The sequence below is a fragment of the Hypanus sabinus genome, chromosome 5, assembly GCF_030144855.1.
Source record: "Hypanus sabinus isolate sHypSab1 chromosome 5, sHypSab1.hap1, whole genome shotgun sequence".
NCBI lineage: Eukaryota > Metazoa > Chordata > Chondrichthyes > Myliobatiformes > Dasyatidae > Hypanus > Hypanus sabinus.
The window spans coordinates 97,958,737-97,981,425 of record NC_082710.1 but is presented as its reverse complement, the minus strand read 5'-3'; the positions used below and the strand labels follow the sequence as shown (position 1 = coordinate 97,981,425).

At 40.8% G+C, this 22,689-nt stretch overlaps 1 protein-coding gene across 1 annotated transcript in view; it reads right to left on the bottom strand.

The window, feature by feature from the left end:
- The window catches only part of kynu (kynureninase), a 236,497-nt gene that overhangs the window by 30,824 nt on the left and 182,984 nt on the right, over positions 1–22,689 (bottom strand). Inside the window, exons 8-11 of the mRNA XM_059970252.1 lie at positions 17,235–17,333; positions 16,990–17,063; positions 4,224–4,276; positions 1,149–1,234 (exon numbers count right to left, since the gene is read on the bottom strand). Of these exons, the coding sequence (XP_059826235.1) occupies positions 1,149–1,234; positions 4,224–4,276; positions 16,990–17,063; positions 17,235–17,333 (312 nt within the window). The remainder of the gene's footprint in view (positions 1–1,148; positions 1,235–4,223; positions 4,277–16,989; positions 17,064–17,234; positions 17,334–22,689) is intronic.

The window sequence follows — 22,689 nt, the reverse complement described above, 5'->3', positions numbered from 1 at the left end:
CTATAGGTAAATTAGGCTTGTTAATCCTTGGTTTATAAAATGTCGGTTGACAGTTAAGTTTCCAGAAATGGAGACAGAGGGATCAAGTAAGGGGAGAGAAGTGTCAGAAATGGACCAACAAAATTTCGGGGCAGGGTGAAAGTTGGAGGTAAAGTTGATGAAAATGACAAGGTCAGCATGAATGTATGAAGCAGCACCAATTTAGTTGTTAATGTAGCACAGGAAGATTTGGAGAACGTTACCAGGGAAGGCTTGGAACATGCACAGTTCTAAGTAGCTAGCAAAGAGGCAGGCATAGCTGGGGCCATGCAAGTGAATATGGCTACCCGGTGAGTCTGGGGAAAGTGGGAGGAGCTGAAGGAAAAATTGTTGAGGGGAGGACCAGTTCTGCCAGACAGAGAAGGGCAACATCAGAGGGGAAATGGTTGGGCCTTTTGTTGAGAAAAAAGCACAGAACAGAAACTGGACATCCATAGTGAAAATGAGGTGGTCAAGGCTAGGGAATCGAAAGTTAGTGAGCAGACTGACAACATATGAAGAGTCGTGAACCAAGGGGGATAGAATGAAGCTGAAGCATGCAGACTTGAGTTCAGTGAGACAGGAGCAAGCAGAGTCAATAGGCCTAGCCGGACACGACGCAATGTCTACTTTTATGATAGACCTGCTAATCTGGAACCTGTATGGTTTATTTTCAGAGATCTCTCTGTAAATAATATATCTTTTCTCAAATTAGGAGACCAAAGTTGTACAAGTGTGCTCTCACCAAGGTCCTGTAATATTATAGGAAAACTTGTGTATTCAAATGGACTCATAGGTAACTGCAGATGCTGAGTTCTAGACAGAAAAACAAACTCAAACCTAAGATGTTGATTATACCTTTGCCTCCACTATCCTGATGCAGGGTCTTGATCCGAAATGCTGACCATCCCATTATTTCCACAGATGCTGCCTGACTGGTGGAGTTGTTACAACAGTTTGCTCCATTTCCCTTATGTATGCAGGTCCCTTAGCAATAAAAATCAAAGTACATATCTTTTCAACTGTTAGCTTTCAATAATTTGTACACAAAAAAATTGCTCTGCTTTCTTAAAGCATCATCACTTCCCAATATTTCACATGAAGTTTTTAAGTCAAATCAATGTACTTACCTCGAGGCTAGCCTGTAATGAGCGAACTAATAAGATTGGGGGATTAGATATTCGAAATCCATTCACCCCTGGACTTAGATCCAATTCTAAAGAGCAGGGAAGAAAAATAACATGTAGATTTTAGTCTTTTGTTGCAATGACTGTATGTTGAATTTTACTTCCCATCATGCAGCATTTGGAAAATATCTCAGGAGTACTCAGCTCTACTCAGAACAGTCAAATTTTCACCTCCTGAGTGAACATGTTGAGAGGCAATATCATGGCTGATACTGAGGAAAACCGGAAGACATTAGGATCAATAGGATTATGCCAATACTGGTTAATGCGTCATATTGCAGTTTATGCATCCATTGACATAAAGCATTCTCTCTCCTTAGATACTGCCTGACCTGTTAGGTATTTCTAGCACTTTCAATCTTGATTTTAGATTTCCAGCAATCTGCCATGTCTTCCTTTTGAAGGATCTACTGATTTAGAGTCATAGAGTCATAGAAAAATACAGCCCAGAAACAGGACCTTTGGCACATCTAGACCATAGCAACCCATTAAACTGCCTAGTCCCATTGACCTGCACCCGACCTGGACCATAGCCCTCCATACCATACCCATACATGTACCAATCCAAAGTTTTTTAATAGGTTGAAATCAAAATTGAATCCACCACTTGTGCTGGTAGCTTGTTCCACACTCTCACCACCATCTGAGTGAAGACTTACCCCTCATGTTTCCCTTCCAAATCCAGAGAAAACAGCATCAGGGACAAAAGGCATGACAAAGAGTGATGGGGACAGAGGAGGAAAGATGACAGTGGCCATTGTCTGCTATTGCACCTGTCTTGACAACTCAGAAAGTGAATTGTAAGCAGAATAGATCACAGAGAAATGTCCAGGGACATACAAATGACAATTAGCAAAGGGGAGGCATAATTGCATAGTGGTTAGCACAACGCTCACACGCCTCAGACAATTTGTTAACCTACCCGGCCTGGTCGGGACAATTCTTTAACCAACCCAGCTCAGACAAGTCGTTAACCAATGGCCCTTACAGTCCCAGCGACCAAGGATCAATTCCCGCTGCTGTCTGTAAGGAGTTTGTACATTCTCCCCGTGACCTTGTAAGTTTCCTCTGGGTTCTCCAGGTTTCTTACCACAGTCCACAGACATACCAGTTGATAGGTTAACTGGTCAGTGTAAGATTGTCCCATGTTTAGGCTAAGGTAAAATCGGGGTTTCTGGACGAAGCAGCTCGAGGGCCGGAAGGGCCTACAGCACACTGTATCTCAATAAATAAATAAATTTCACCATTCACCCTTAACCCATGACATCTAATTGTACACTCACCTAATCTCAGTGGAAAAAGCCTGCTTGCACTTACCTTATCTATAACCCTCATAATTTTGTATACCTCTATTAAATCTTCCCTAATCTTCTACATTCTAAGGAATAAAGTTCTAACCTATCCTCTCTTTATGTATAATTTAGGTCCTCCAGTCCTGGCAAATCAAGCATATTGCAGTTTGATCCAGTAGCATTGTCCGGTGGGGAATGCATGTTGGTAATATCCAGGTTTTGAAAAGAAGAGGGGAGGGAGTGAAAAACTCTTTAGCTTTTGGGAAATGTGTTGTTACTCTCATAATCAATGATAAGACAAAACATAGACATAATAAAAACCTCCTTGTACTTGCAAATTTCAAGAAATCTCCAGAAATTTCAATCCATGTTGTGAAATATTTACTGAACATGAGATCTATAAACAAAATACTTGGGAAGTAATAAGCATATCACCAAATTTTCTCCACGCAATATGGAAACACCAGTTAAAGAGCATTAAACTGAATTCCCTACTGGGATATGCAACCATTTGCATGACCTTTGTTAGATACCTGTATGTCCAAAGGGAAAAATGGCTGAAGTTGCTCAGCACTTTTGTGCAAGGGTGCATGAAAAATCAAACTTACAGAACTTATGAAAAATAGCAAAAACTGCCAATTTTTACCAAAAGGTATCTACACAATGCCTGCTCCAGACTTTGTCCTGTATGAATCCTGGAGAGAATCTATATCTATATATCTCTCTCCCTCTCCCCCCTTTCCCTTTCTCCCTCTACCCCCGCTCCTCCCTTCCTTTCCTACCGAGAGTGATGAGCCCGATTTACTAGGCACCAGGTCATACCATCTTTAATTACCCGCAAAGTTAAGAGCACACATAAATTAGAATATGATGCAGCCCACAATGTAGTTACAATTATTTTACAAATTAAATAGAAGTATCTACATTAAATACAGTACACAGACAACATATACACACTTACACATCCTCATTGCTAAAAAAAATGGAATATTTTGCCATATATAGTAGGGAAGTCATCATTAAACGAATCCTTTAGGACCCATTATTGGAAGATATTGGGGAAGACAATGAAGCGCGCACACTCAGCGCAACAACAGCAGAATGATGAGCTGATGTTTGTATGTAAATGCACACGTGTAAGGAGTATGTTCACCAAGCACGTTTTCAATGCTCAATTAAGAAAATTTGCTCCTAAATGTGGGAAAATGAAGCTTCATGAAAGTTAATATTTCCATATAATTAAAAAATATGAAAATATTAACTTCAAAATTTTCATTGACTTTCTTTGATTATCTATGGAAGTGGAAACTCCATTTATTTTAGCTTTAGTGGAGTGATTTTCTTCTTATCCTGGAAAACAAAATTCTTACCAATTATTAGCAATTAAGGAAGCAGAGAATTCAGCAAAAATTGGATTTAATTTGGGCAAAATTAAAGTAATTCACTGAAAAGGATAAGCTTAAGTAGCTTCTAAATAGTGAAAAGAAAAATAAATTACATATTTAAAATTTCAACATATGTAACAGTGAAGAAAACTCAGTTTAAAAGACAAAATATTATGGGTTCTCAAAAATGGCTTCCATGAGAGTAATGATACGTTCATTGGGATTCTATATTCTATCCATATTCAAAATCAAAGTATGAGAGAAACACAGTATGTACTGCTAACATTTTTATTTCCAACCTCACTAAATACAAATAATAAAGTTCAGAATATGTTCCTTACTGTTGTCCATCTGAAATCTGGATTTAAAGTTATGGCTCCACCAACCAAGTAACCTGAAAAATAAGCAATTTACAAAGCTAATCCATGCTTTGGGGACTATTATTCAACCAATTGCTCAAAATAAATCAGGCCCTTCATTGTTATCTGTGAAATCTGCAAAGTTTGGATTGTTGTACTTTATAAAATAGTAACTAAATTTTAAAAGAATATTTTTGTCAAGTGCTGTGAGATATATTCAGAGAGGCTGTCAAAGGAAACATTGGTTATCATTTCAAACTGATATTAAACAACCATACCTAGACATTGGCTTCATCTACTTCTGGTACACTAAACTGTTACCGAGTTTAGCATAGATACCCATAGAGGTCTGTAAAAAGTGCACACACACATTGTTTAAGTAGCATAATGGAAGTTTTCACCAAGAAAGATGTGCAAAAGTACGTGCTGCTTGATGGGTCCATACTCAGTTGAAAATAAATGCTTTTAATTTGCTGTACAGCAATTGGAGAGGACATCATCCTTAAAAGGTTTATTTCCCATAGTAGACAGACCACAACAACATACATTATCTTCTAAAGAAGAGACAAGTTGCAGAGGAGAAGGTGGGAGCTCAAACACTTGCTGTGATTTATATGACCTGGCTAGCGAAGGTCGTGGCATAAGTGAGGTCTTATGGCGTGGTGGAGATGCTCACAGTAAGGCAGGATATGAGTAGAATATTATTGCAGAAGGTGGCTTGGGTTATCTCCTCCAGATGTGAAAATCCACTGACAATGGGGGAATATGATGAGTAATACAATAATTTCACAAGATATGTCAAGAGGAATCTCAACCACTGTAAAAAAAATCTGATTTCATAAAGACATATAAACATAGACAGGCAAATTCTTCCAACTACACACAAAAAAATCTACCCTTTCCTACATCATTTTTAGCATTATCATCTAATGCATACTTCCCTCTCCAAATGCAAGAAAATTTAAAATTAATCATCATTTCCATTTAGATTAAGACAGCACAGAGGGTAACGACTGGCACCACAGTCAGGCCTCATGAATTCTGCGTCTGAAAGAATGTGGGCATAATATCCTTCTGCTCCCTATCAGCAAATAGCCTGTTCGTGGCCATCCCACCTCATGAACACTGGCTGTACATATCTGCTGGGTCTGCTGACAAAAATTGTTTCATTATGAATACACCTTTCCCTTTGACTAGACTGATACTAGGCACTCTGATTTTCATGGGAGTATCTCGATATTTTTTTAAAAAATGGCTATAGCTGAAATGCAATTATTTTCTGTTCTGTCCCTGCTGTACAGACAGATAATTGTTTCCCTCACATCCCTCCCGAACCTGAGAAAACAGAGCAGCGGCGACAAAAGGTAAGACGAAGAGTGAAGGGGTCAAAGGAGAAAAGGCGATGATGACCATTGCCTGTTTTTGCTCCTGACTTCACAACTCTGAGAGAGATTTGTGAGAGGAATAGGTCAGAGACAAAAGTCACAGGGACATTTACCAGACAATTAGCATAGGAGGCAGCATGGTAGCGCAGTGGTTAGCACAACGCTTCATGGTACCAGTGACCTGGGTTTAATCCCCAGTGTTGTTTGTAGGGAGCTTATATGATCTCCCTGTGACCACGTGGATTTCCTCCAGGTGCTCCGGTTTCTTCCCACAGGCCAAAGATGTAGGTTAATTGATCATGATTAGGCTATGATTAAATTGGTGGTTGCTAGCCGGCGTGACTCAAAGGACTGTAAGGATCTTTTCTGTGCTGTATCTCAATAAATAAATAAAGACAGATGCAAGAGACTGCAGTGTAGAGTGAATAATTATCTGCTGGAAGAACTGGGGAAGTTGAGCAGCATCTGTAGAAGGAAGGAATTGCCAGTATTTCAGGTCAGACTTTAGTATAGGGAAGCCAGTGTTAGGGTACCACCAAAAGGAAGTTCTCACACTTACATTCATTTTCAGAGGAATCAGATTATTGCTGAGGGTTGGGAGGTTTCCAAGATGAGACTGATCTAACAGCTCAAAAAGATGACTTTGACATTGTCGTGCTACCTGGTTGAATGCCAGGTCCATGATTCTGGTGATACATGTCCTTCTGATGCTCAGTGCCACTGGTTCAGGAAATTGCTGCAATGGAGGCAGATGAAGTCTTTCTGCTTCAATGCCTACCCAGCTGGAGGTCCACTCTCCACTGCACATGAGCGGTTTGGGCTTTTTCGGGAACACCAGAAGCAGCTCAATGTCCTCACTGTGCAGAGACATGGTACTGATGAGCAGTTATTATTCACACTGAGCAGTGGAATGGTACTAATGAGCAGACTGCCAGTCTCCATGGTCAATCCAAGAGCAGCTTGTGATTGCTGATGAGCAAGAGTAAGTTGCATGTAAGCAGCTAGCTGTTCAGCGTGAACAGAGGGATGCGGCCATACATAGACAGCTCTGCCACACGCACCTGAGTGCACGCTGCTCTTCTGTAGATGCAGCGCACAGGAACTTGTCTCTCTGTTTTCTAAATGACAACATGGCCCACTCACCTCCAAAATCTCTCTACTCATCACCCCACCCCTTGCAAATATCTTTGTAGGCAGAGTACTCTGTTTAGATGCTGAAAAGAGATGACTCCAAAGCAGGAAAAATACATTAGCAAACTAACACCTGCGATTTGGGGTCTTCAGCCTTCTCTGCTCCAGGTTTCAAGACCAAAGAGTTCATGGATCCACAGATCACCATGCCATTGCCTATCTGGTTTCCTGAGAGATCACTAGCCTCTGCAGGTGCAGGATTTTGAAGTTTCCATTAGGAGGACACTACTTCCCTGCCACTACATCCTCTCAGACAGCAGCCTCCTCTACATTAGCGAGACCCAACGCAGATTGGTGGACCGCTTTGTCGAGCACCTTCGCTCCGTCCACCACAACAGACAGGATCTCCCAGTTGCCACCCACTTCAACTCTGCTTCACATTCCCATTTGGATGTGTCTATACATGGCCTCCTCTACATCCATGATCAGGCCAAACTCAAGTTGGAGGAGCAAAGCCTCATATACCGTCTGGGTAGTCTCCAACCCCTTGGTATGAACGTTGAATTCTCCAGCTTCCAGTAATTCCCTCCCCCTCCCTTCCCCAATCGCAGTTTCACTCTACCTCCTCCTCCAGCTACCTATCACCTCCCTCATGGTTCCACCTCCTTCTACTACCCATTGTGCTTTCCCCTTACATTCCTTCTTTACCTTTCCTGCCTATCCCCTCCCTCATCCTACGATCTGCCATAGTTGGATGCATCAGCAAGGGGGATGAGGCTGAGTACAAGGCTATGGTGGGAAACTTTGTCACATGGTGTGAGCAGAATCATCTGCAGCTTAATGTGAAAAAGACTAAGGAGCTGGTGGTGGACCTGAGGAGGGCTAAGGCAAGGGTGACCCCTACTTCTATCCAAGGGGTCAGTGTGGACATGGTGGAGGATTACAAATACCTGGGGATACGAATAGACAATAAACTGGACTGGTCAAAGAACACTGAGGCTGTCTACAAAAAGGGTCAGAGCCGTCGCTATTTCCTGAGGAGACTGAGGTCCTATAACATCTGCCGGATGATGCTGTGGATGTTCTATGAGTCTGTGGTGGCCAGTGCTATCATGTTTGCTGTTGTGTGCTGGGGCAGCAGGCTGAGGGTAGCAGACACCAACAGAATCAACAAACTCACTCGTTAGGCCAGTGATGTTGTGGGGGTGGAACTGGACTCTCTGATGGTGGTGTCTGAAAAGAGGATGCTGTCCAAGTTGCATACCATCTTGAAAAATGAATCCCATCCACTCCATAATGTACTGGTTAGGCACAGGAGTACATTCAGCCAGGGACTCATCACACTGAGATGTAACACTGAGCATCATAGGAAGTCATTCCTACCTGTGGCCATCAAACTTTACAACTCCTCTCTCGGAGTGTCAGATACCCTGAGCCAATAGGTTGGTCCTGGACTTATTTCCACTTGCCATGATTAACTGATTATTATTTAATTATTTATTGTTTTATGTTGCTTCATTTCTTCACTATTCTTGGTTGTTGCAACTGTAATGAAACCCAATTTCCCTCAGGATCAATAAAGTATGTCTGTCTGTCTGTCTGTCTGATCTTTTCCCCTTACTGGTTTTTCACCTGGTACCTACCAGCTTTCTCCTTCCCACCCTCCCCCCACCTTCTTTATAGGGCCCCTGCCCCCTTCCTTTTCAGTCCTGATGAAGGGTCTTGGCCTGAAACGTTGACTGTCCATTTCCACGGATGCTGCCCGACCTGCTGAGTTCCTCCAGCGTGTTGTGTGTGTTGCTATATGAATATGTTTTCCACTATGACTTAGTACATGTCATAACAAATAACCAATTTATCAATAGTTGAGTATGACCTTCAATATAGAACATTGAACATGGAAGAGCAGGCTCTTTGGTGCACAATGTTGTAAGAACCTTTTAACCTACGTACTTCCCTTCCACAAAGCCCTCCATTTTTCCTTCATTGGTGTGCCTGTCTTAGAGTTTCTTTAATGACCCTAATGTATCGGTCTCTACCACCACACCTGGCATTACATTCCACACCCACTACTCTACATACAAAAGACCCACCTCTGACATCCTCCCTATACTTTCCTCTCATCACCTTACAATTATACCTTCTTATATTAACCATTTCAACCTTAGAATAAAGGCGCTGGCTGTCACTCTATCAGTGTTTCTTATTATCTTATATAACTGTATCACATCACCTCTCTTCCCCTTTTACTTCAAAGCCAATAGCCTTAGCTCGCCCAAACCTTCTTCATTAGACATGCTTTCTGATCCAGGCAGCGTCCTGGTAAATCTCTGCTGTAACCTCTCTAAAGCTTCCACATCCTTCCTATAATGAGGGAATCAGAACTGATTCCAAGTAAATATCAAACTGATTACCACCTTATGAAGCTTATTTGCTGTTTGTTCAATTTTATTATGTCCCCATCTGTGCGAGTGATAGAGAAATATAAGAGAGGCAACAAATTGAGATGAATCTTTTGCTGTATGCTGGCAGTTCTCTCAGAGAATCCTGACTTGTATGTGAATAAAAGCTCCTTGAATTGTTGAATAAGGATTAGTGAAAAGTGATTGCTTGTACAGGATTAGTTTCAACTGCCACAACCTATGGACTCATTTTCAAGGACTCTTTATCTCATGTTCTCTATATTTTTTCTTATGTATTTGCTCAGTTTGTTGTCCTTTGCAGATTAGTTGTTTGTCCGTCCTGTTGGGTGCAGTCTTTCATTGCTTCTATTGTGTTTCTTGGATTTAAGTGTGTTTGCCCACAAGGAAACAAATTTCAGGATTGTATATGGTGACATATATGTACTTTGATAATAAATTTACTTTGAACTTTGAAGTTGTTGCGAAATGAGTAAAATGCTGTGCATCTACTGCTGATAGTTTATCTCTTGTGCCCCACTGTAGAACTTGAAACGGTCAATTAATGCAAAGCTTAAAATGAATATCAGTTGATTTCTCATGAGGAACTTGTTATTGCTGACAGATTGTACATTTCATTGGCTTGAAATACCAACCCCTCAGTGCATTATTCATCGAACGGCAATCTTATTAATATGTGATTATGGGCATAAGCCATAATTTCTGTGGGTATGATGCTGACTGGCTACCATTGATGTTTAGCTGTAATCCAAAAGGATCAATAATTAAAATGATATATCTACTGGGATGTTTTCTGATAATGCTACAATGAAATATGGATCACTGGCCATTAGATGAGGCATGATTATTGCATGTGTGGGTGGTATTAATGCAGTTGCCCAGGAATTCTGTGCCTGGAAGTATGAACTTCACAGTGGAGTCAAAACCCTATGCTGTGTTAATGCTGGATCTCCCAGACCCCCTGATATGGGATATGAATTGATCATAGGAACAGATTTAGGCCATTTGGCCCAGTGAGTCTGCTCTGCTATTCAATCATGGTTAATTTATTATCCCTCTCAATCCCAAAAATCTAGCAGAATACTTTGAATTGTGTGTACCTATCATTCGGTCTGCTGGAGGCCACCACATGAGAAAGTTCCTCTGAGCTATTTGTGGCAGAATTTCTATGTGCACTCTTCCTCTTGGAAATGGGTGCCTTCACAATTCCAACCCCTTCCACTGATTTCAGATCACTTCTGCTCTTTGTAGACTCATCATGTACAGATCCCATCTTAACCTGCCCAGCAATGTAACCACTTGAGCTGGAATTGTTACATTTTCCAGACAGACAGGATCTCCCGGTTGCCATTCACTTCAACTCTCCCTCTCATTCCCATTTGGACATGTCCATACATGGCCTCTTCTACTGCCATGATGAGGCCAAACTTCGGTTGGAGGAACAACATCTCATATACCTTCTGGGTAGTCTCCAGCCCCTTGGTATGAACATCGAATTCTCCAACTTCCGGTAATTCCCCTCTCTCTCTTCCCCCATCCCACCTCTACTGTCTCCTCTTCTAGCTGCCTATCACCTCTCATGACTCTGTTTTCTTCTACTACCCATAGTGCTTTCCCCTTAGATTCCGTCTTCACCTCTCCTGCCTAACCCTCACCCCTTGATCTTTCCTCTGATTGGTTTTCCACCCTCTCCCCACCTTCTTTATAGGGCCCCTGCCCCCTCCTTCTTTAGTCCTGACGAAGGGTTTCAACCTGAAATGTTGACTGCTTCTTTCAATGGATGTTGCCCGACCTGCTAAGTTCATCCAGCTTTTTTGTACGTCTTGATTTAACCACAGCATCTGCAGTGCACTTTTGTGTTAAATTTTCCATCTTCTCACTCTTCTACAACAACCTGTGCTAGGTTCCAGTTCTTTGTTATTTCAAGAGAACATGTCCAACACCTATAAAAACCGACTACAGTATTAGTGATGAGAATACCATTGTCTTTCCCAGTTGCAGACTTACCACTGTTTGACTGAGCATTCATTCATTCATCATCATCATCATCATCATTATGTACCGTGTTGTATGACATGGGGGATCACAGCCTATGACCATGATTAACCTTCACAAGTTTTTCTACAGAAGTGGTTTGCCATTGCCTCCTTCTGGGCAGTGTCTTTCCAAGATGGGTGAACTCAGCCATTATCAATACTCTTCAGAGATTGTCTATCTGGTGTCAGTTGTCACATAACTAGGGCATGTGATATGCACCAGTTGCTCTTACCACCATCTACCACCTGGTCCGATGGCTTCACGCAAGGCTCTTGAGGGAAGAGATGAGCGGCCTAAGCACCTTGCCCAAGGGGTACCTGCAGGTGAGTGGAGGGAAGGAGTACCTTACTCCTCCTTTGGTAGAGATGCATCTCCAACCACTACTTCATTAGGCTACTCTAAAGATGCCATCTGAAAATCGAACAACATCTTGAAGTATGAAACAAAGTGTGTTGTAAAGGTGAGATACAATAGGATTAAAGTGGATAGCAAAATGTACAGAGGAAGATGTGTGATTAACTCAAGCCTATGTCCAGCCACATTTAGCAGTGCAGGTTAATATGATCAATCGCACCCATTCCTGGGGGTTTACCTGCTATTGTGGCCATTTGGGCTTCAGCTAGCCCTGAAGGAGAATGGGTGCTGGTGTGTAACACCAGATGGTTACACAATGAGCTTATCATGATTGAAAGTTGCCACTGCATGGAAGAGGTGAGATGTCCTTCTGACCCTGCATTAGTGGCAAATGCCTAGCTATGGTGGCTATGAATCTTTTATTTTTTTTACTTTATTGAGATACAGCGTGGAATAGGCCCTTCGAGTCACACCACCCAGCAATCCCTTGATTTAATCTTAGCATAATCATGGGACAATTTAAAATGACCAAGTTAACCTACTAACTGGTAAATCGTTGGACTGCGGAAGGAAACCTGAGCACCCAGAGGAAACCCACACAATCACGGGGGATAAAATACAAACTTCTTACAGGCAGTGGTAGACGTTGAAACTGGGTTACCTGTACTGTAAAGTGATTTGCTAACCACTATGCTACCCATGGTTTTAACCATGTTGTGAATTGAAGGTTGATACCATGAGAAATATGTGAAGTGAATGCAGCAGGTGAGACTTGGTATCGAAAGATCCTTTCACTAACTTGTAGATTGGTTCAACTTGATCACGGATAAGGATAGATCTGGTCCTCGGGTTGAGGTTCTAAACTGGAAAAAGGCCAAATTTGAAGAAATGAGAAAGGATCTAAAAAAGCATGGGTTGGGACAAGTTATTCTCTGGCAAGGGTGTGATTGGTAAGTGGGAGGCCTTCAAAGGAGAAATTTTTGAGAGAGCAGAGTTTGTATGTTCCTGTCAGGATTAAAGGCAAATTGAATAAGAATAAGGAACCTTAGTTCTCAAGGGATATTGGAACTCTGGTAAAGAAGAAGAAAGAGATGGATGACATGTATAGGAAACAGGGAGCAAATAAGGTGCTTGAGGGGTATAAAAAGTGCAAAAAAAAACTTAAGAAAGAAATCAAGAGAGCTAAAAGAAGACAGGAGGTAGCTTTGGCAGTCAAGGTGAAGGATAATCCAAAGAGTTTCTACAGATATATTAAGAGGAAAAGAATAGTAAGGGATAAAATTGGTCCTCCTGAAGATCAGAGTGGTTGGCTCTGTATGGAACCAAAAGAAAGGGGGGAGATCTTAAATGGTTTTTTTTGCATCTGTATTTACTAAGGAAACTGGCATGGAGTCTATGGAAATATGGCAAACAAGTAGTGAGGTCATGGAACCTATACAGATTAAAGAAGAGGAGGTGCTTGCTATCTTGAGGCAAATCAGAGTAGATAAATCCCCTGGACCTGACAGAGTATTCCCTTGGACCTTGAAGGAGACTAGTGTAGAAATTGCAGGGGCCCTGGCAGATATACTTAAAATGTTAGTATCTACGGGTAAGGTGCCAGAGGATTGGAGAATAGCTCATGTTGTTCCGTTGTTTAAAAAAGGCTCTGAAAGTAATCCGGGAAATTACAGGCTGGTAAGTTTGACGTTGGTAGTAGGTAAATTATTGGAAGGAATACTAAGAGATAGGATCTACAAGTATTTTAATAGACAGGGACTTATTTGGAAGAGTCAACATGGCTTTGTGCGTGGTAGGTCATGTTTAACAAATCTATTAGAGTTTTTCGAGGAGGTTACCAGGAAAGTGGATGAAGGGAAGGCAGTGGATGTTGTCTACATGGACTTCAGTAAGGCGTTTGACAAAGTTCCGCATGAGAGGTTAGTTAGGAAGATTCAGTTGCTAGGCATACATGGTGAGGTAGTAAATTGGATTAGACATTGGCTCAATGGGAGCAGCCGGAGAATGGTAGTGGAGGATTGCTTCTCTGAGTGGAGGCCTGTGACTAGTGGTGTGCCACAGGGATCAGTGCTGGGTCCATTGTTATTTGTCATCTATATCAATGATCTGGATGATAATGTGGTAAATTGGATCAGCAAATTTGCTGATGATACAAAGATTGAAGGTGTAGTGGACAGTGAGGGAGGTTTTCAAAGCTTGCAGAGGGATTTGGACCAGCTGGAAAAATGGGCTGAAAAACGGCAGATGGAGTTTAATATAGACAAGTGTGAGGTAATGCACTTTGGAAGGACAAACAAAGGTAGAACATACAAGGTAAATGGTAGGGCACTGAGGAGTATTGTAGAACAGAGGGATCTGGGAATACAGATACAAAATTCCCTAAAAGTGGCGCCACAGGTAGATAAGGTCGTAAAGAGAGCTTTTGGTACATTGACCTTTATAAATCAAAGTACTGAGTGGAAGAGTTGGAATGTTATGGTGAGGTTGTATAAGGCATTGGTGAGGCTGAATTTGGAGTATTGTGTGCCGTTTTCATCACCTAATTACAGGAAGGATATTAATAAGGTTGAAAGAGTGCAGAGAAGGTTTACAAGATGTTGCCGGGACTTGAGAAGCTGAGTTACAGAGAAAGGTTGAATAGGTTAGGATTTTATTCCCTGGAACGTAGAAGATTGAGGGGAGATTTGATAGAGTTGTATAAAATTATGATGGGTATAGATAGAGTGAATGCAAGCAGGCTTTTTCCACTGAGGCTAGGGGAGGAAAAAACCAAAGGACATGGGTTAAGGGTGAAGGGGGATAAGCTTAATGGGAACATTAGGGGGGGCTTCTTCACACAGAAAGTGGTTGGAGTGTGGAATGAGCTGCCAGATGAAGTGGTAAATGCAGGCTCACTTTTAACATTTGAGAAAACCTTGGACAGGTACATGGATGAGAGGTGTATGGTGGGATATGGTCCAGGTGCAGGTCAGTGGGACTAGGCAGAACAATGGTTCAGCACAGCCAAGAAGGGCCAAAAGGCCTGTTTCTATGCTGTAATGTTCTATGGTTCTGTTGACCCCTACTGCCCTTGACCATATTCGTACAGGGAAATCTGCACTCTGCAATACAAGATTTTACTCCTTCTTGTCACTATTTTCAACAATGACAGCAATTTATCTTCTGAAATCTTTTGATTCTTCTATCTTCTATGGAGTACTCTATTTCCTTGCTGAGTTCCAAGTTCAAGTTTAATGTCATTCAACCATACATGAATCCCCATGAATACAGCCAAGTGGAACACTGTTACTCTGGGGACAAGGTGCAAAACACAGTACCAACAGTCACACACAGCACAAGGCACATATAGCACATATTAAAAAAAACATTAAAAAAAAGTCAAGCTCCCAATGCACAGAAAAAAAATTGTGCAAACTATAAAAGTAAGCAAATAACATTCCGTACTGAAGAACTGAAGTAAAAGGTCCTCCTTTTAATGAAGTGAGGTGGTCTGTAGTATGCTCTGCTGGATGCTGAAACAATAGTAATGAGAATACTCTATGACTTCCCTGCACTGCCAATATTATGCTTAATGCATTTCAAATAAGTGCCCTTCATCATCCATATAGGCACATTCAAAATGGTGTAGAATCTCAGCAGGCCAGACTGCATCTATGGAGAGAAATAAACAGACAACGTTTTGGACCAAGACCCTTTGATCAAGAGCTCAGCCTGAAATGTCGACTGTTTATTCAACTCCATATATGCTGCCTGATCGACGGAGTGCCTCCGGCATTATGTGTGGATTTCCAGCATCTGCAGAATCTCATGCATTCATCATCCATGTCCCCCTTTTACATATACTATCCAATCTAGCTCCATTCAATAACACTCCTACTCCCATCTATTAAGATGTTTTCCCACTCCTTTTTACGAGGGTATCTTTTAAGTTTAAGATCCACATTGAGAGTACATTTCAAATGGTTCACAGGGCATGTCGCCAAGGACACTTGAAGGCATCATTCAGGTAATTTCATGAGGCACTTACTTACAATTCATTATCTTAACTGCAATGTGCAGAAATTATATAACTGCTCTGGTGGAACCTAACCATTGAGTTGCTGGAATCTCAGCTCTGCTTCAGGCTGAAAATTGGTAGTAAGGGATTGACTACCCTTTATAGACCTGCTCAATTTTCTGTTTTCTTTAAATCATGTGTAACTGGGAGTGGTCTGCACCTACTAGTTTTTCAGCAAAGGCAAAATTACCTTCAAAACTCTATAAATCATTTCAATGGAAACTTGAATTCAGTCAACTGGCCAATTACAGCCAGTCAGGCCACAAAACATGCTACCTAATAAGTTCATTGTAACAGCAGGAAAGCAACACTTCTTCAGAAAAGTGACACACACAAAATGCTGGAGGAACTTAACAGGTCAGGCAGTATCTATGGAGAAGAGTAAACAGTTGACTTTTCAAGCCAGGACCTTTTTTCTGGACTGAGAAGGAAGGGGGAAGATGCCTGAATAAAAAGATGACGAGAGGGGAGGAGAAAGTGAAGGAAGAGGAGAGCCGAGGAAACTAGAGAAGTGAAAGGTCAGAGTGGGGAATAGAGTAGGTGGAAGGGGAAATTTTTTCACTGGAAGGAGAAATTGATATTTATACCATCGAGTTGGAAATGACCCAGACAGAATATGGGTTGTTGCTCGATCACTCTGATGATGCCCTCATCTTGGCACAAGAGGAGGCCGTGGATTGCGACGTCGAACAGGAATGAGAATGGGAATTAAAATGTTTGGCCGCTGGGAAGTTCTGCTTGTGGCGGATGGTGCAGATGTGCTCAACGAAGCGAGCCCCCAATTTACAACGGGTCTCCCCAACGTAGAATCAGCCACATTGAGAGCAGCAGGCACAGAAGACGACCCCAGCAGATTCACAGCTGAACTGTTACCTCTGCTGGAAGGACTGTTTGGGGCCCTGAATGGAGAGGAAGAAGGATGCTGATTTACATATTCACGAGGCTGAAAGGAGTGAAATGGTGAAAAGCAAGAAGCAATGTAATATTCTGAGAACTGATGGAAGTAGTCCATTGTTACTAATTATATATTATATATCCTTTCATGGGGACAAAACAGCAAAACGTAGCTAGTAAAGATTACATATTTAATTGGCTTGTTTAACAAGAGGGTATCCAGAAGCCCCATGGGAAATGGCTAATAAGACAAATGAAAAACCATATTTAATACAATAAATGTTAAATTAATTTTTTTGAATTATGTTATTTATGTGTAGTATGTAACTCTTTAAGCTTTCACTAATATTTTTCTTGAGGTTATGGCAAAATTATTTTAAATGCCATCCTTAATTAACATTTGCCACCAATTATAAGACAAAAAATTCTATTGATTAAATTTAGTTGGGTTTCCGACACATGATACTTACATTGGCTTTATGGTAGATTTATGTTTTTCATGTATATATGCTCCTGCTAAAGTTCCAGCACCAGAATTCAAATACTGCAACATATTAATAAAAGGTAATTTGTTTATTTTCATATTGACTTCACAGGTTTTCACATTTATGAAACTCAAAACACAAGTAAGTCATGAAATTTGCTTCAAAATGAATAGATATAAAAACAACCAACAATTACAATTAATGAAGCTACACAGTGGATACAGTTTTACCTTGTAATTACACCAGCAGGCAAAGTCCACGTTCCAGTCATGTAGATGCAGTTCGACATTCCCAACAGCATGGGCAAGGTCAAAACCAACATAACACCCCTGCACAATACCAGTTCAAAGCCAAATTAGTTTCAAGTGCACAAACAATTTATGAAATAAAACAAACTCCAATAGTAATAGGTCGCTAAAATGGTATATATTTGCTAACAGCATTTTACCTTCTGTAAACATTTGTAGGAACATGTTTTGTTTAGCACCTTGCAGATTAAAAATACCGAAAATAACCAAAAAAAATGGAGAAGGCACATTACAAAGTTTGCTGAGTTGTATTTTCTTGCTTCATAAGCAGCACTGTCAGGATGGATGTGAAACTTTCTCCCAACTGTGAACAAGTACTGAAATAGCAATGTTTTGGGAGACTATCAGACCAAGTGGTTGCCTCTTAATTATATAACTCTTCAAAGTGCCCTTCAGCTCCAGGGATGGAGAATACCTCCGAGAACAGCAATGAATAACTGTGTTTCTAATACTTCGTTGATAGGTAATCTGTGGGGATGTTACTTCTCCTTTTATGTTTCAGCAGTATAATTGAGGGGAAAAAACGCCCTTTGGACAAAAAGCTCCTTCCATGATGCTAGCCTTTATTCTACCCACAAAGGGACCAGATAGTTAAGGATGGGTAGCAGATGTCATACATGGTTACCTTATGTCAACCACAGATGTGGAAATAGATATTATTAATCCAGCAGGGATTGGTGTGTTCTATATTCTAAAACATCTTTCCAGAGTATACAATCAGTTAATGGTTTCCTACTGAAAAAAAATATGAAGCACTTCTCAGCTGAAATATTCTTTTAATAACTCTTATAATATGTGAGTGGAGCACACTGATTTTTTCTAAGATAACTGAGGCACTTATAAGAGGATCTACTGCTAATGTAGCTATGGAAAGTGCATTCACCTGGGCTGAAATATTAGTACGATTTCTGCAGGCACCAGGTATTCTATGTCAATAAAATGGATATTTTTAACAGTTTGAGAAATTCTTAATTACACAGAAATACTGGACTGTTTTTCCATGAGCATGCTGATCATATAATTTATTTCTTTCAGCAGCAAGTAGGCCCTTCTGGCCCTTTGAGCCATGCTGCCCTAGCAACCCCAAACAAACCTGATTAACCCAAACTTAATCACGGGACAATTTACAATGACCAGTTAACCTAATAACTGGTACGTCTTTGGACAATGGGAGAAAATCAGAGCAGCCAAGGAAAACCCACGCATTCCATGGGGAGGACATAGGAGACTCCTTACAGAATAGTGCCAGAATTAAACTCCAAACTCTGGAACACTCCAAGCTGTAATAGCATTGCGCTAACCGCTACGCTATATCTAATTAGTAAAATATCACTTTAAATGTCTAGCAGTACCAATTTTCTAAATGTTTCAAGCTTAACAATTCAATTGCCTGTCTTTACCTTTGAAATATTGTATAGCTTAATCTTTTTAAAACATATTATGAGTCTATGCATTCTTAGTCCCCTGGGAACATGCTTGCTATTCAAAAAAACATACGATGTAGAAAGCTAAAAAGATCTTACTATCTGGAGTAGGGATAATTTTTGACCCAGGGTTGATCATTTCCTGGCCCTGAATAATTACAAAACTGGAGCAGGAGTTCTGATGGGAGTTATCATAGTAAATACGTTATGACCATAATGTTTAGTTAATGAATAAAGATCAACAACGAAGAAAATCTGGCTTGAAACCCAACAAGAGAAACAGCAGATGCTGAAAATCTAAAATAAAAACAGAATATACAGGAAAAATTCAACAGGTTAAGAAGCTGAACTATGGAAATAGTTCAGGGTGAAGCTCTGTTTTTAGAAATGGGAAACAAAAACTGGCTGGCATTTAGTTACATTTTGGTGGGGTTTTGGAATTCAAAGGACAACCAACCTAGGATTCATCTTTAGAAGCAAATTGGAACAAACAGTTCAGGCAAAGGACAATTCTGACAAGGGACACGTACAAACACGCTGGAGGAACTCAGCAGGTCGGGCAGCATCCGTTGACTGCTCATTTCAATTGATGCTGCCCGACCTGCTGAGTTCCTCCAGTGTGTTTGTACGTGTTGATTTGACCACAGCATCTGCAGTGTACTTTGTTTACAATTCTGACAAGGGGTTTTCAGCTGAACAACTGAAAATGAATGTGAATGATGTCTATTAGTTGTATGAGCATCATTCCAATAAAATTATTGAAACCTCATTGAAATACTGGAAGTATAGGTGTGGGTCAAGTGGAATGAGAGTGTGTCCATCTGCAGCTCCTTGTGTCAAAGTAGCAATGCCTAAAAAAAGCACTGGATGATCTATCTGGAACTTATTGAAACAGTAGAATTCTTATGAATGCTGGAACTTCAAAAAAAGTTCAAAATATTCCAAGTAAACTTATTATCAAAGTGCATATTGGTTACCTGGGGTTCATTTACATATGGGAATTCACAATAAATACAAAGAGATAAGAAAAAAAAGCAAAATAATAACAAATAAATTAGCAATAAATTTTGAGAACATGAGATGAGGAGTCCTTGAAAGCGAATCCATAGGTTGTGGGAACTGCTCAGTGTTGGGCTGAGTGAAATTATCTGTCTGGTTCAAGAGCTTGACAGTTGAGGGGTAATAAGTGTTCCTGAACCTGGTTATGTGGGTCCTGAGGCTCCCACACCTTCTTCCTGATGGCAGCAGTGAGAAGAGAGCATAGCCTGAATGATGACGGTCTCTGATGATGGATGCTGCATTCCTTTATCAGCACTCGGTGATGGGGAGGGTTTTACCTGCGATGGATCAGGCTGTATCCACTATTTATTGTCGGCTTTTTTGTTCAAGGGTATTAATGTTTCCATACCAGGCCATGATACATCCAGTTGACATACACTCCACCACACATCCATAGAAGTTTGTCAAAATATTTGATGAGATACTGTATCTTCGCAAACTTCTAAGGAAGGAGAGGCAATGCCTTGCTTTCTTTGTAATGGCATTTATGTGCTGGACCCAAGACAGATTCCCTGAAAGGATAACTCTAAGGAATTTAAAGCTGTTGACCACCTCCAATCAGGACTGGATTATGGGCCTCCAGTTTTCTCCTCCTGTAATCAATAACCGGCTCCTTGGTCTTGTTGGCGTTAAGTGTGAGGTTGTTGTTGTGGCACCACCCAGCTGATTTTCAATCGCCCTCCTATATGCTGATTTGTTGTCACATTTGATACAGTCTACAACAGTGGTGTCATCAGCAACCTGAAGTATGGCATTGGAGGTGTGCTTAGCCCCACAGTCATAAGTATAAAGTGAGCCTTGTGGTGCACCTGTGCTGAAGGAGATTGTGGGGATGATGTTGCCTAACCAAATTGGCTGTGATCTGCAAGTGAGTAAATTGTGGATTCAGTTGCACAGGATGTATTGAAGTCAAAGTCTTGAAGCTTATTGATAAGTTTTGAGGGGATGATTGTATTGAATGTAAATGAAGAGCATCCTGACATACACACCTTCACTGTCCAGCTGTTCCAGGGTTGAGTGAAGAGACAATGAAATGGGATCTGCTGTTAGAGGACTTGAAAGGTGCCCCTGATAAAATAAATGAGTGAATATGTTCTGAAGACTGTATCAATTGACAACCTTTAGAGATGTTTTTTACCTCCTTTATGACTTTCCCTCCATAGATGCAGACTGACATGCAAAATGTTTTCAGTGCATTTTGCTATTATATCTAATCTTCAGGAAATACATTATTTCCCTTTTGTTTTCAAGTTGTTTTCATGAACTAGTGAAGGGTGACCAGTTTCAAGATCTAGGGTTTCAGTATCTCTGAAGATCTATCCTGGGCCCAGCATATTGATGCAGAGAAGGGATGACAGTGGCTATATTTTATTTGGAGTTTGAGGAGAATTGGTATGTCACCAGAGACACTCTCAAATTTCTACAGACGTTCCGTGGAGAGCGCTTTTAAATGGTTGTATCATCTGGTATGTAGGGACTGCTGCATAGCGTCAGAGAAGTCAAATCAAGTCACTTTTATTGTCATTTTGACCATAACTGCTATGTACAGTACACAGTAAAAATGAGACGTTTTTCAGGACCATGGTGTTACATGACACTGTATAAAAACTAGACTGAACTACATAAAAAACAGAGAGGAAAAAAAGCTGCAGTCAGTTGTAAACTGAACCACCTCACCATGGGTACTAGCCTCCCTAGAGTTGAGGACACCTTCAAAAGGTGCAATGCCTCAGAAAAGGTGGCATCCATTATTAAGGACTCCCGTCACCCAGGACATGCCATCTTCCCATTGCTACATCAAGAAACAGGTAGAGGAGCCTGAAGACACACACTTAGTGTCTCAAGAACAGCTTCTTTCCCTCCGACACCAATGAACCCATGAACACTACCTCACAATTATTGCAATACTTAATTAATTTTATTTTTTATATACTGTATATACTTCTTTTTATAATTTAGTTCTAATTATTATGTGCTGCAATGTGTTGCTGCTACATAACAAGTTTCTTGACATATGCCAGTGATATTAAACCTGATACTTTTTCTGATCTGATAAATCTGAAATTTATCTTTGGGGACACCTTGGTAATATACTTGCGGCACCACAGGCAAACTGTTGCACAAGAAACAGTAAACAAATAATCTTGCCAGGATTAATTCTGCTCAATACTATTTCAGATGTAGGTAACAACCATCTGAAAGATAATGCAAGCAAACATCCAGGTATTTTTTGCAACAGATGAAACAAATAGGGCCTTTGCTCCTTTTCAAAGTGCAACTTTGCACAATATCTATAGGAGTTCTCAATTTGCAAGGGCATGATTGATCGCAATCTCCATTGTAGAAAGAGGCAGAAGCTCACACAACCATGTAAGGAAGAGTTATAACCTACTCTGGTTAACCACATGAAGCTTTGAACTTCTGCTATTTTTCTTGTTCAGTGTCTTCCATTCAAATGAATATTATTGAAATTACTGATTCCTACTTTGTATTATTTATTTGTTTTGTGACTTCTGTGAATCCTCAGAATTCTTTAAAAGACCATAATATATAGAAGCAGAATTAGGCCAATCGGCCCATCGAGTGTGCTCTGCTATTTCATCATTGCTATTCCATTCTCCCTCTCAGCCCCAATCTCCTACCTTCTCCCCATTTCCCTTTAACACCTGACTAATCATGAAACTAACAATCTCTGCCTGAAATATACGTAACAACTTGACCACCACAGATGCCTGTGGCAATGAATTCCACAGATTCACCACTCTCTGGCTAAAGAAATTCCTCCTCATCTCCATTCTAAAAGGATGCCCCTCTATTCTAACTATGTCCTCTGGTCCTACGCTGTCCCACCATTAGGAAATACCCCCTCCACATCCATTTTATCGAGGCCTTTC